We start from the raw sequence: 14040 nt of genomic DNA, 5'->3' as shown, positions 1-14040 counted from the left end.
CCCCCACCCATTTATAGTCTTAATGGAATTTAAACCCTCTTCTTTCTCCTTTCTCCTTTCTCCCTTTTTAGTTCAGTCCCTGTGGCTGCTTCCACTTTTCCACTTTCTCTCCAGCTGTTTTGGGGGGGGATGACTTTTCCTGTATTCTCCCCCAACACCCATACCCCTGTTGCTGTCCTCTCTCCACCTGCAAAAGTGGCTCTCTGCCCTCTAAAGCTTCTCTCTCCCCCAGTTCACCTTTCTGCACCATGTACATCCTGAATTCTGTGGTTCAGGTTGTGCAGATTGTTGTATTAATTCTCTGATCAGTTTTCTAGGTGTGTAGGATGGTTTAGTGTTGGTTTGGCTGTATTTCATGGATGCAAGACACACAAAAAACTTCCATGATGTTCCGCCATCTTGGTTTCTCCCTCCATTTAGTTTTAATCTGTGTCTTTCTTGTCAGTGAATTTGAACATTTTTTTTTTATGTGTCAGGAGAATTTGCATTTCTTTTTCTTTGAAGTTTTATATGTCTTTCCAGTTTTTCTTAGAATTATTCGTCTTTCTTTTCTTTTTTTAGCATGGAATGAATAATAGCACTCCTACTGTGACCAAGATGGAATATTGATTATAGCCTCCCATCATAAAACTAAAAAGCTGAACAAAATATATACAGAAATTATCTTCAGGCATTGGGCAACAGACAGTGCAAGTTTACAATCTCTGAGAGAAGGGAATAATATGAAGTGAATTTTACATCTTTCTGCCTGGAAGACATTTCCAAGCCCCAAATGATGGCATAGGGAAGTGGAGTTCAGGTAGAGAGCATCAGAGTTCAGGGCTGCTAAAATGCATATGGTAGAGTAGCAGAAAGGAGTTACAGAGAAGGGGCCCCAGAAATCTTACAGAGCTTCTCCTCAGGTCCTTGGTCAAATCCTAAACTCTGAATGTGTGGACTCAGACTCTGCAAGGGCTAGCAGAAAACAGCTGCCAGGGCGCCAAGGGCAAAACAGATACTTCCGAGGTCACAGGATACTAGAGACACAATGGAGCTCTGACCCAACCAGAGTGGAGAGGTCTTCATAACCATCCCAGACAGTCACATGAGGGCCTAGAAAGTTATGCTTTTGGAGTAAGGAAACTTCTTTAGGAATCAAGGAAAAATGGAAAAAGATGCACACTAACAAAACCTAAAACCAAGCCTTGACATATATGATCAAGTTAATCCATCAGTAATTTAATTGCCTTCCGGAACAAAATTCAACACTATTTAGAGTGAGATAATAGAATCCAAATTTTGGGGCACCTGGGTGGCTCGGTCGGTTAAGCATCCGACTTTGGCTCAGGTCATGATCTCACGGTCCGTGAGTTCAAGCCCCGTGTCGGGCTCTGTGCTGACAGCTCAGAGCCTGGAGCCTGTTTCAGATTCTGTGTCTCCTTTTCTCTCTGATCCTCCCCCGTTCATGCTCTGTCTCTCCCTGTCTCAAAAAGAAATAAACGTTAATATAATCCAAATTTCTACAATGTACATTCACAATGTTCAGCATATCAAAAAATATTTACTAGACATGAAGAAGAAAGGATATTCAAAAATTAAGAGAAAAACCAGCCAACACATGCAGACTTGTAAATGGTCCAGATATTAGAATTAGCAGACAAGGGCTTAAAAAGACAACTATTTAAGTACATTAAAGAATTTTCAGGAATAATATTTTAGTATAAGTATATCCCATTAATTATTTGGGATATACTTACACTAAAAATTATTCCTTGTTTATCAGAAATTTAAATATCACTGGGCATCCTGTATTTTACTTGGCAACCCTATCCCAAATGCCAAGCAGAAAGAAGAGTCCGAAGTCCCAGCCTCCTGCAAGTGGTCTGGCCTAGAGCATGGCCTCATGGGGACAATTGTGCATTGGATGGATTAGTGATAGTCATGGGGGCGCCTGGGTGGCTCCGTAGATTGGGCGTCCGACTCTTGGTTTTAGCTCAGGTCATGATCTCATGACTTGTGAGGCTGAGCCCCGCATCGGGCTCTTCAAGCCTGCTTGGAATTTCTCTCTCCCCACTTCTCTCTGCCACTGCCAGACTTGCTCTGTCTGTCTGTCTGTCTCTCTCTCTCTCTCAGTAAATAAACAAACATAAAAAATTATTTTAAAAAAGAGATGCTCAGTCATTTACTATGTCAAAATTGCCAGACCTTCATACTGCCAAGTACTATTTTTTACTAAATCAATTCTTTTTCATCTTGAAATCATTATAGATTCAGGAGAGATTTCAAAGATAGTGCAGGGAGGTTTCATGTATTCTTCACTCCATTTCTTCCAATGGTTACATTCGACAGAAACATAGCTCAATATGAAAACAATGTCAAATGTACAGTTCTACACCATTTTATCCCATGTTTAGGTTCATGTGGCCACCTGTAATCAGGATACAGAACTGTTCCACCACCACAAAGAGTTCCCTCTGCTACTCGTTTGTAATCACACCTCCCTCCTCCCTCCCACCACCCCTTCCCCAGCAACCACTGCTCTGCTTCCCATCTCTATGATTTTGTCATTCCAATACTGTGATATAAATGGAATTATATCCTATGTGACCTTTTGAGATTGGCCTTTCTCCCCTCACTCTGCATAATACCCTTGAGATCTATCCAAGTTGTTGCATATATCTATAGTTTGTCCCTTTTTATTGCTGAGTAGTATTTCATAGAATGGATGTCAAACAGTTTGCTTGACTGTTCACCATTTGAGGGATATTTGGTTGTTTCCAGTTTGAGATTATTACAAATAAATCTGCCATGAACAACTGCATATAGGTTTTTGTGTAGACATAATTTCTCTTTTTTTCCCCTGGGATAATTGCCCAAGAATGTAATTGCTAGGTCATATAGGAGGTATATATTTATTTTTTTATTTTTTTAATGTTTATTCATTTTTGAGAGTGAGAGAGAGACAGTGTGAGAGGGGGAAGGGCAGAGAGATGGGGAGACACAGAATCTGAAGCAGGATCCAGGCTCTGAGCTGTCAGCACAGAGCCCGACACAGGGCTTGAACTCACAGACCAAGAGATCATGACCTGAGCTGGAGACAGATGACCAACTGACTGAGCCACCCAGGCACCCCAAGGAGGTATATATTTACCTTTTTTTTAAAGTGTATTTATTTATTTTGAGAGACAGCGAGCAAGCACAAGCAGGGGAGGGGCAGAGAGAGAGGGAGGAGAGAAAAAAACCCAAGCAGACTCTGCACCATCAGCACAGAGCCCTACTCGATGTTGGAACCCTTGAAGTGCAAGATCATGACCTGAGCCAGTCAAGAGTCAGTCGCTCAACCAGCTGAGCCACCCAGGCGACCCCAGGTACATATTTAAAGAAACTGCCGAACTATTTCCTAGAGTATCTGCACCAATTTACATTTCCAACAGAGATCCATTTTTTAAGTTTATTTATTTATTTATTTTGAGACAGAGAGAGAGAGAGAGAGAGAGCATGAGCAGGAGAGGGGCAGAAAGAGAGAGCGAGAATCCAAAGCAGGCTCCCTGTTGCCAGCACAGAGCCCGAGGTGGGGCTCGAACTCAGGAACTGTGAGATCTTGACCTGAGCCAAAATCAAGAGTTGGCTCCTTAACCAACTGAACCACCTGGGTGCCCCCAGAGATCCAGTTTTAATGGCATCTGCACCAGGATTTGGTATTATCACGACTTTTTAGTTCAGCTGTTCTGATAGGTATGTAGTAATATCTTACCATGGTCTTAATTTGTATTTCCCTAAAAGCTAGTGATGTTGGACATCTATTTGTGTACTTTAAATCAACTCATTTCTAACACCTAAACCAATGTATTTAAAAGGCAACCAAATTTGTGGTTCTCCATGTGTGGTCTCTGAGCTGCCAGCATGGCAGTTTGCTTGACTATCATTTACTATATATAGAAGGTATCATTTACTATATATAGAAGGTAACTGTAAATATCAATTATTTATGGTATACCACCTGAAACCATCTTGCGAACCTACAGGTTCACACACCACATTCAGGGCAGGACACGTTCATTGCCCAGTTCTGGGGGTTCCATGCCCACAGATTATGATGTGAATTCCCCTCCCCCTGGAATTGTGCAGTACACAGCCTATACAGCCTTATGTGACAATTCTGACTCACAGACACTGATCTAGTCCTACTCACACCTCTTCCAGCCCTTAATTTGACACACACACACACACACACACACACATGGTAAGACTCCTCTTCCAGTGCTCTCACCCCTGCTAGGACTCAGGGCAGGGCTAGCACAATTCCTAGTGTGTTCAAAGCCTGCCCCTAGTCATTGCTGAGTGAAAAATCAGGTTCCAAAACAGAATACAGGGTAAGATACCATTATGAAATTTATATTAATAGTTGATAAAACAGACAATACACTGACATCAAAGGTGTTCCTCCACCAATCAATTCTCCAACACTGGCTGAATGCCCTACAATTCAATTCAATTCAATTCTGACACTGTCTACCTAGAGTTAGCATCAGAGCCCACAGGTTAAGGGCTCAGTCCCACAAGACTGCCCGCACTTCAGACAGCAATTGGAAGCAGTGGGTTCTCTGGTTACCCCCACTTCTGTCTGGTTTGGCAACAAATCAGGGTTTTCACAACCCTCTCAAGTTAATTTGCTACAACATGTAACAGAAATTAGGGAAACATGCCCACCAGTTTACTACATAATAAAGGGTACAAATGAACCGTCCTATGAAGAGATACTCAAGGCAAGACCTGAAAGGGTCCCGAGTGCACGACTTCTGTCTCCATTGAGTTGAGACATGCTACTTCCCAGCACATGGATGTGATCACAACCCGGAAGCTCTCTGCAGTTCAGAGGTTTTTATGGAAGCTTCATCATGTAGACATGATCAGTCATTAACTCAGTCTGTAGCTCTTCTCCAAGCTTCCAATCATGGCTTGGTCTTCCTGGTGACCAGCCCCATCCTGAAGCTATCCAGGAGCCCACCAAGAGTCAAGGGACTCCTATTACTAGGAAACTCCAAGGGATTTAGGAGCTCTGTGTCAGGAACTGAGGGCAGAGACCAAATATATATTTCTTATTAGGTCACAGTTGTGTACGTATGGAAAAAAGCCAGAAAGGGCTGTTAGAGAAGTTACCTGGGGAGAGAAGGGCTTTGCTAATTTTTTGTTGCTTTAACTTTTCTGTATTTTGTGATTTATTTACATGCCTTTTTGTGTTTATTTCAAAATGAATTACTATTTTAGGTTTTTATGTTAATCACCCAGTGCTCATCATGACAAGTGCACTCTTTAATCCCCATCACCTGTTTTACCCATTGTCCACCCACCCACCTCCCCTCTGGTAACCATCAGTTTGTTCTCTATAGTTAAGAGTCTGTTTCTTGGTTTGTCTTTCTTTTTTTTCCCTTTGCTCATTTGTTTTGTTTCTTAAGTTCCACATGAGTGAAATCATATGGTATTTGTCTTCCTCTGACTTATTTCACTTAGCATTATACTCTCTAGCTCCATCCATTGTACATTGCAAATGACAAAATTTCGTTATTGTTTATGGCTGAGTAATATTCCACTGTGTATGTGTGTACACACATTTATACACACAAACACACACACACATCCCACATCTTATCTGCTCATCAATCGATGGACACTTGACACTTGGGCTGCTTGCATTTGGATGCTTACAATTTGGCTATTGTAAATAATGCTGCTATAAACATAGGGGTGCATGTATCCCTTTGAATTAGCGTTTTTGTATTCTTTGGGTAAATACCTAGTAACGTGGTAAATTGTAAAGCTAGTTCAAGTAACATTTTGAGGAAAAGTATTTCTAATGTGTGTTGAATTAGAGAGAAACCCTGTCAATGTTTGACAGGGTGATAAAACTGTAATCTTTGGGGTTATTTTTTCTACTAGACGGAAATCTGTAATTTAACATATAACCTTTCAGGTACATTTTCCTACATTAGTGGTTTTCAAAGTATAGTCCCCAAAGGGGAAGCATCAGTATCACTTGGGAACTTGGTGGGAATTGCACATTTTCGGGTCCCATCCCAGACCTGTTTAATTAGAAACTCCGAGGGTGGGAACCACCTCTGTTTGCCCAAGCCCTGCCAGTGGTCCTGATGCACTGTAAAGTTTGAGAACCACTGCTCTAAATAGTCAAATAATCTTTACTTGTGAAAAAAATCCGAGACAGTGCTCCAGTATGACATTAAAAGGACACACCACCCACCTTTTTGCCTTGTTTCCAGATTTAAATAATTTGTCTGGCTGATGCTAAATTTCATATTTGCTCTTTCGTTTTTCAAATACCCTATCAACTTAAGGCAGTTTCCACCTATTCCCAAATTCTCTTTTTAATCAAAACTGGTTTTGATTAAACAGTCTATCAACTGTTTTCTTCTGTAACCTACTGATATGATGAAATAGAAATTGAGCCAGTCTTATAATGCTTAAAATGTAAGTTTTCTTTGACATCGTGTAGTATTTTAAAACACTATTGACTTAAACATGCTGATGTTTATGATTTTCAAAAAGCTCTTTATAAATGAGATCGATTTTAGCATGAATTGGGAAAGCTTTCCATCTTTTTCTATTTATGGAGAGTTTAATTGCGATGGGTTGTCCTTTGAAAGTTTGAAAGGCTGCAACAATAAAACCAGCTGGGCCTGGCTTATGGGGGCGGGATATGTCATTGAAGAGAGCTCTCAAATTGTTCAATTTCTTCTTTGGTTATTAGTCTATTCTCTAGGGTATTTTCGGTGCTGTTGCTGTTTTGTTTTTTGCTTTTACCTCTTTAAGTGAATGTTGGAAACTGTTCCTAGTTCATCCCTTGCTCAAACTCACCAGTAAGCGGACTAATGCAACTTCAAACAACTTATTCTCTTCCCATTAGAAAAACTAAGGTATAACATCTAACGTTGGCGAAGCCACAGGGTAAGTTCTGAGCATATCAATTGTTACAGCCAATTGTAACGAAGGCAACTAAAGGGAATTCATCAAAATGAAATAAAATACGCAGGCACTCGAGGGAGCTGGGAGGGTGCTGGTGACGTGGGCTGTACAGTTTATGAAAATTCATTAAGCTTTATACTTACAGAGTGTACAATTTTCTTTTTTTTTTTTTCAACGTTTATTTATTTTTGGGACAGAGACAGACAGAGCATGAACGGGGGAGGGGCAGAGAGAGAGGGAGACACAGAATCGGAAACAGGCTCCAGGCTCTGAGCCATCAGCCCAGAGCCTGACGCGGGGCTCGAACTCACGGACCGCGAGATCGTGACCTGGCTGAAGTCGGACGCTTAACCGACTGCGCCACCCAGGCGCCCCACAATTTTCTTTATGTGTATCTTATTTCAGTGAAGTTTTTAAACTGTCTTTTGCCGCAGCCCACAGCTACCTATAACGGCACGGCTTACTGGCGGCATACACGGAACGACCTGAACCCCCCCCCCCTTCTCAAGAGTATCATCGCAAGTGCCAAAAAGGGCTCCCGGACTCCTGGTCTCTTAAGTTGAACACATTCAATGGCTCCCTGTCCCTCTCTTCTAGCTAAACTGGGGGCCGGCGCCGGCAGTTCCGGGAAGAGGTTCCGGGGAGACACGGAACTCATCGCCAGCCACCTGCAGCTCCGGACGCGCACACGCGCGCCCGTCCCCGTCCCCGTCCCCGCCCGCAGAGGCCCCGCCCCGCGTCACGTGAGCGCCAAGTCAGCTGACCAGGCGCGCAGGGAGGAGAAAGGCCGGGCGGCTTTCTGGCGCGATGGTGAGGGCCGCGGGGTGTCGGGAGGCGGGGCCCCGGGGCGGGCCCCCGAGTCTTGTGGCTGCGGCCGCGGGCGGACGTCGGGACGGGCAGGTGGAGACGGTCCCGGCCCCTCGGCAGACACCTGGGTGCGGTCGTGAGGGCCGAGCGTCCGGCTGGCAGGGCGGGCGGGCGGGCGCCCTGCGGCCTTGGTGTCCAGGGTGCTTCCTCGGCGGAAAGGAAGGGCCCGCACCCCCCGGACAGGAACTGGGCTTGCCTGCGGCGGGAGGTGCCCGCTTCCCGGCCCTCCTGTGAGACCTGGAGAATAATTTGCTTGGAATTAGGCTGAGTCTTCCGCACTGTTAGGAAGCCCCTTCGCCCTTCCCAGAACCAGACAGGACTAGACGTGGGATTGAGGCTTCTCCACTCCTCCATCCATTCATTCCTTCGACAGCTTCGAGTGACTACTCTGTACCAGGCAGGGTGCCAGGCGCTGGGACTTCAGCTACAGGGGGCCTGAATTGGCGGTCATAGTTAGGACTTGAGGGGACGGGACCTAACGTGTGTAGTGTTAGGAAGGCTTCCTGAGCCTGACAGCAACCTGAGGAGGCGGGGGCAGGGAAGAAAGCTGGCTGGCTGCAGTGCAGTTTGTGTACCAGAGGTTTGGAAGCTTTGCGGGTGGGGGCTGTATCTTCAGACAGAGAACAGCATGTTTAAAGACTTCAGGGGAGAGAGAGCAGGGCTCCCTAGGTAGATGCACTTCACCTATCTGGAAGGGGACCAACTGGAGGTTAGTGAAACATGAGGCTCAACAGGTAAGCAAAGACCATATCTTGCTGGGTCTTGAGAGCTGGGAAAGGAGTTTACTTTAAGAAGAGAGCACTGAGAAGCTAGGAAGATCCTTTCCAGCAGAAATTAGAGATATTTTCCTATTTTCGGCTGACTTGTGGTGGGAGCAGGAGGGGCGCAGAGGGCCCCAGTTAGGGCAGCAGAACCCCCAGGAAATGGTGGTAACCTGAGTTAGAGCGGAGAGAGTGGAGAAATCATCAGGGCCTAAGGACCAGAGGCTTGAGGGAAAAGGGAGAGGCAGGTGTCTGGGCTTGGTTCCCAGGTGGCTGTGCTCAGATGGGAAACCCAGGAAGGGGAGCAGGCTTCAGTGGGAAGAGCACATTTTGCCAAGCGCTGTGGGAGGTGTCTGTGGGCCACCAGGTGCAGCTGGGAGAAGACCGTCTAGATTTCAGGGGCTAAAGCTCAGAAGAGAATCTACAGTGCAGTTATAAATTTAGGACTCATCAGCACCAAGGTGATCACGGTAACCCTAAAAACAAGTAACCTGAGTGATGTGAGTTGGGAAGAGAGGACCTAGAGCAGAACCTTGAGAAATGCCAGCATTTTAAGAAACGAACACAAGAAACACATTCTTGTAGTAAAAAAATGTAAATAATACAGAGATGGTGGAAGACTTCTGTGGGTAGAAGTCAGGGGCCCATGAACTTAGGAGAAATCTCACATCTTAATTTTCACTAACTTCAAACTGAAATTCAGCATGGCCTTCAATCATGAAGGTCGGCAATAAGCCCCAATATTAGCACCTCTGACTTTGTCACCAATAGAAATGAGAGATATCTGCCTATCACATTACAGTTGTTGACATTGTTCATGTATTTATGTTCATTTGTAAATTACAGTGGATATCAGACTTGAAACATACACCACATCACCAATTTATTTGAAGATTTTGATAACTTAGTTTCCTTTGCAATCCTATGTATTTTATGCATTTAAAAACATTGTTTTGAGGGGCACCTGGGTGGCTCAGTCGGTTAAGCCTCCAACTTCGGCTCAGGTCATGATCTCACAGTTCATGGGTTCACGGGTCCAAGCCCCATGTCAGGCTCTGTGCTGACAGCTCAGCCTGGAGCCTGCTTTGGATTCAGTGTCTCCCTCTCTCTCTGCCCCTCCCCGCTCATGCTCTGTCTCTCTCTCTCAAAAATTAATAAACATTTAAAAAATTAAAGTAAAAATAAAAACACTGTTTTGAGAAAGGCCTGTAGGTTTTGGCAGATGCCAAATGAGTCTATGGCACCAAAATGTTAAAAACCCCTGAAATAGAGACGAGTGCAAGCCTGTCACTGTCCTTAACACCCCATCACTTCACCAACTGGTCCAGGCTCCTGCCCCAGAGTAATGGCAGCAGGTGATGTGCAGAGATCACTATTTGGGGGTGGGGGGAGGAGGGTGAGCCAGCGAATGAGACCAAGGCCAGGACCGGGAGAAGTCCAGAAGAGTATGCTGTTTCACCAGGAAGGACGGGTTTGTGTCAGATGTCACTGAGGAGTTGAGGAAGAGGAAGGCCAGATTTAGTGACAGTCATTTGTGACCACGGCTATGGGACTTCACTGGAGGCCCATATAGAAGCATCAGTGCAGTAGGGTCAGGTGAAGAGGAGTAAGAGGGTTGGAGGTTGAAGGGTCGTGGAGCAGGTCTGAAGTGTCTGAGAAGGTGACTGGGGGGGCCAAGTAGAGGACATGGTGTTTCCAGGCTGCCTGAGGGTCCAGTGGGATCAGGAGAGCATGGGTTTGCGGTGTCCTCAGTTTATGCGGTTTTGTTCCCAGCAGCAGGAAGCTGCCAACAGGTAAGAGGCATGGAAGGATGGACGTGGATGTTGCTGTGCACTAGAGTCCTGCCAGGCAGACAGGAGCTGGTCTGGGGAATGGAGGGTATGGGCAAGATGTGGTTGACAGAGTGGGTTTGCATTCTAGCAGGAGACAGACCTCAAATAGGTAATAAAACCTGTCTGCTGTGATAAATGCTGTGGAGATCAAGAAAGAAGGATAGAGCAATGCCTTGGGTGGCTCAGTTGGTTAAGCGCCTGACTTGATTTTGGCTCAGGTCATGATCTCACAGTTCCTGAGTTTGAGCCCCACGTCGGGCTCCATGCTGAGAGCGCAAAGCCTGCTTGGGATTCTCTGTCTCCCTGTCTGCCCCTCCCCCACTTGTGCCCCCCCCTTCACAAAAATAAATAAATATTAAAACAAAATAATAAAAAGGATAGGGGCTAGAGTATGATGGAGAAGAGGTATTTTATTTATTTGTTTGTTTTAAGTTTATTTATTTTGAGAGAGAGAGCACGAGCAGGAAGGGGCAAGAGAGAGAGGGAGACAGAATTCCAAGCAGGCTCCACAATGCCACAGAGCCTGAGGGGGGGCTCCAACTCAGAAACCATGAGATCATGACCTGAGCCGAAATCAAGAGTCAGACACTTAACTGACTGAGCTACCTGGGAGCCCCAACTATTTTATTAACAGCTTAACTGAAGTAAAGTCAGTAATATACATCTGTAAATGTACAGTTCAATAAGTTTCAACAAGTATATGTTCCTGAAAACTTTACCACAATCAAGATCACTGGGGCACTGGCCCCCAGAATTGCCTTGTGTAAGGGGCTGTTTTAGAAAGTATGGTCAGAGAATGCCCATTTGAGCAGAGACCTGAATGAAAGATGAGAGAGCAGGGTGCGCAGAGGGGGTGGCAAGGACACGGGAGAGCGCCCGTTGTAACAGGAGTAGCAGGGAGGACAGCGTGGCTGGAGCTGGAGAAGGGAAGGAGGAGGAAGTGAGAGGTCATGACGCCCTGACAAGGACTTTTTCTATGCTGTACCCCCAGCACTTAGAGCAGGATCTGCCACAGAGAAGTTTGCCACAGTCACTGCTGAGCACATGAACACCCAGGACAGGCATCAGAACTAGGCTTGGTGGCGGGTGGGGTCAGTGAGAGGGTTCCCTAAATGGCCTGGTAATCGGAGAGAACAAGTGGCCAGACGGCCTCCATCTTGGACAGGGAGCAGGGGTCCCTAAAGAACAGAATGTGGGAGACACCTGGCCACACCTCGGCACCCCACCCCCACCCCCTGCCCCAGCCTGACCACCTGCCTCACTCTTGTGCAGAGGTTCCGGTTCTGCGGTGATCTGGACTGTCCTGACTGGGTCCTGGCGGAGATCAGCACGCTGGCCAAGATTGTTGAGTGCATGGGATCTTTTTGAGGGTGGGAGGAGCAGGGATGGGGGATGGGGGCTTTGGGGATGAAGGGTGGTGAGGTCACTCAGAGGTTGGGGCCTCAGTGCCCTCAGCTTCTCCTAGCCTGCTGTATGACTCTGATCATGTGGCCAGCCCTCTCTGAGCCCGCCCCCCCAGCATGGAGGGGTGAGGTGGGACACTTTGACTAATGCAAGGCCTTCCCCTCCAGTCCTCTGTGAAGCTGAGGCTGCTGTGTAGCCAGGTGCTGAAAGAACTCCTGGGACAGGGGATTGACGTGAGTGCCGGGCCCAGCACCCCACTGTCCCATGAGCCTGTGACCTCTACTGCCCTGAAAGTGCACCAGACCCAGGGAGGCGGGTGATCAGGACCCTGGCTGGGGTGCAAGAGGCTGGTGAGCAGGGGTCTGGCACCCCCTGAGGGCCTCCTTTCCCCATAGTACGAGAAGATCCTGAAGCTCACTGCCGATGCCAGGTTTGGTGAGTACCCCACTGAGTCCACAGATGTTTGGGCCACTCTAGGTACTAGGCCTGGGGGTTAGCACAGAGGCCCCTCCTCCCAGCAGTCTGCCCTGATGCACTTGCCTCAGTAGAGGCGCATGAGGGGAAGAAAGGTGTTGACATCCTCCCCCCCCCCCCCCCCCCCCCGCTCGCCAGTGTCCTCTTCCACTTCCTGGTGAAGCAGTAACAGTGCTCATGGGCTCAAGCAGGCCCAGGGGCTCTGAGCTGAAGATAGTAGGGCAACAAGGAGCTGGCCGAGGCCACAGTGACACCCCCTACCCCACCCATGGGTCCTCCCAGAGTCGGGCGATGTCAAGGCCACGGTGGCAGTGCTGAGTTTCATCCTCTCCAGTGCAGCCAAGCACAGCGTGGATGGCGAGTCCTTGTCCAGCGAACTGCAGCAGCTGGGGCTGCCCAAAGGTATGGGTGTGCAGGCAGCGGGCAGGTAACCTGTGTGCCAGAGGCTGCTGGGCAGCAGGCAGGGCCGGGTGGCCCTGAGAGGTTCCCTGTGAGCAGTCTGAGCCCCTACCTGCTACTTCAGGGGACCTCTATTCTGCCCCCAGAGCACGCAGCCAGCCTCTGTCGCTGTTATGAGGAGAAGCAGAGTCCTCTACAAGAGCACCTGCGGGCCTGCAGCCTGCGTGGTGAGTGTGGGGGGTGGGGTCTGGCTTCCACTCTAGAAGGTGCCTGCTGCCCGAGAGGTGCTTGACCTCAGGAAGGAGACTTGACCCTGGTCACATGTGGAGGAGTTACAGAGCCCAGGACTCCTGACTCCAGCCCAGATTTCTTTCCTCTGAGATCTGTGGATAATCTATCTAGCTTCTGATTGTGGTGTGTCTGCCCTGGATCAGAGGGATGAGAGCTTCTCAGAGATCACGCAGCTTTGAAGGGTTGAGAGCTGACCCAGGTGTGGGCTAAGGGCTGTGTGGCTCACCAGCCTGTGATCCTGAGAGCCCCACCCCACCCCGCAGTGAATAGGCTGGCGGGCGTGGGCTGGCGCGTGGACTACACCCTGAGCTCCAGCCTGCTTCGGTCCGTGGAAGAGCCCATGGTGCATCTGAGGCTGGAGGTGGCAGCTGCCTCGGGTGCCCCGGCCCAGCCTGTGGCCATGTCCCTCTCAGCAGACAAGTTCCAGGTCCTCCTGGCAGGTGAGACTCAGCTGTACCCAGAGGGGTAAGGGCCCCTCCCAGACCCCACCCCAGTGCTGCCCACCTACCCCCGCCTCTTCCTCCCGCAGAACTGAAGCAGGCTCAGACCCTGATGAGCTCCCTAGGCTGAGGAGAATGGTGTTTGGGGCCCCTGTGGAGCCGCCTTGCCCGTGTCGAGTTGCTGCCCCCCAAACTCTTGAGGGGTGGCTCCAGCTCCAGGACCCTGGAGGCCTGGCCTCCCAGATCTCTGGCTTGCCAGGTTACCACTTGAGAATTCAGCATAAGGATTCTGAGGATTTTTCCAGCATTGCCCTCCCTCCCCCACGAGAGGCACTTGTCAACAGTTTTCACAAGCAGGAAGAATAAACAGAAGTGTAAAGGAGTGTGTGCACAGGTTTCTTTTTGGGTTCAAATGAAAGGTTTTTGTGAGAGAAGCCAAGCAACATACAGATGTCCCCGGCCCATCACTCTTTTTCTCTTTCTATCTGCTGGTTGAGGCAGGTCAGGGGTGAGGCGGAACAAGGACCAAAATGAAACAGCTTGTCGGTAGACCAGAAAATCAGGGTTCTGGTTCCTAGTCCCGTGACACTCGTGGCACTGCCCTCTCAGGCTGGC

At 48.0% G+C, this 14040-nt stretch overlaps 1 protein-coding gene across 1 annotated transcript; it reads left to right on the top strand.

Moving 5' to 3' along the window:
• Window positions 1–7692: 7692 nt before the first annotated feature.
• On the top strand, window positions 7693–13807 carry COMMD4 (COMM domain containing 4). Its single transcript, XM_027067803.2, has 8 exons — window positions 7693–7767; window positions 11690–11761; window positions 11989–12054; window positions 12217–12256; window positions 12578–12697; window positions 12841–12921; window positions 13249–13425; window positions 13515–13807. Exons 1-8 carry the CDS (start codon window positions 7765–7767, stop codon window positions 13553–13555), a joined length of 600 nt encoding a protein of 199 aa, XP_026923604.1. The 5' UTR covers window positions 7693–7764; the 3' UTR covers window positions 13556–13807.
• The last annotated feature ends 233 nt before the right edge of the window (window positions 13808–14040 follow it).

The sequence above is a fragment of the Acinonyx jubatus genome, chromosome B3 (genome assembly GCF_027475565.1).
Source record: "Acinonyx jubatus isolate Ajub_Pintada_27869175 chromosome B3, VMU_Ajub_asm_v1.0, whole genome shotgun sequence".
NCBI lineage: Eukaryota > Metazoa > Chordata > Mammalia > Carnivora > Felidae > Acinonyx > Acinonyx jubatus.
Note: the sequence above shows the minus strand (reverse complement) of the source record. Positions and strands in the feature narration are given on the sequence as shown.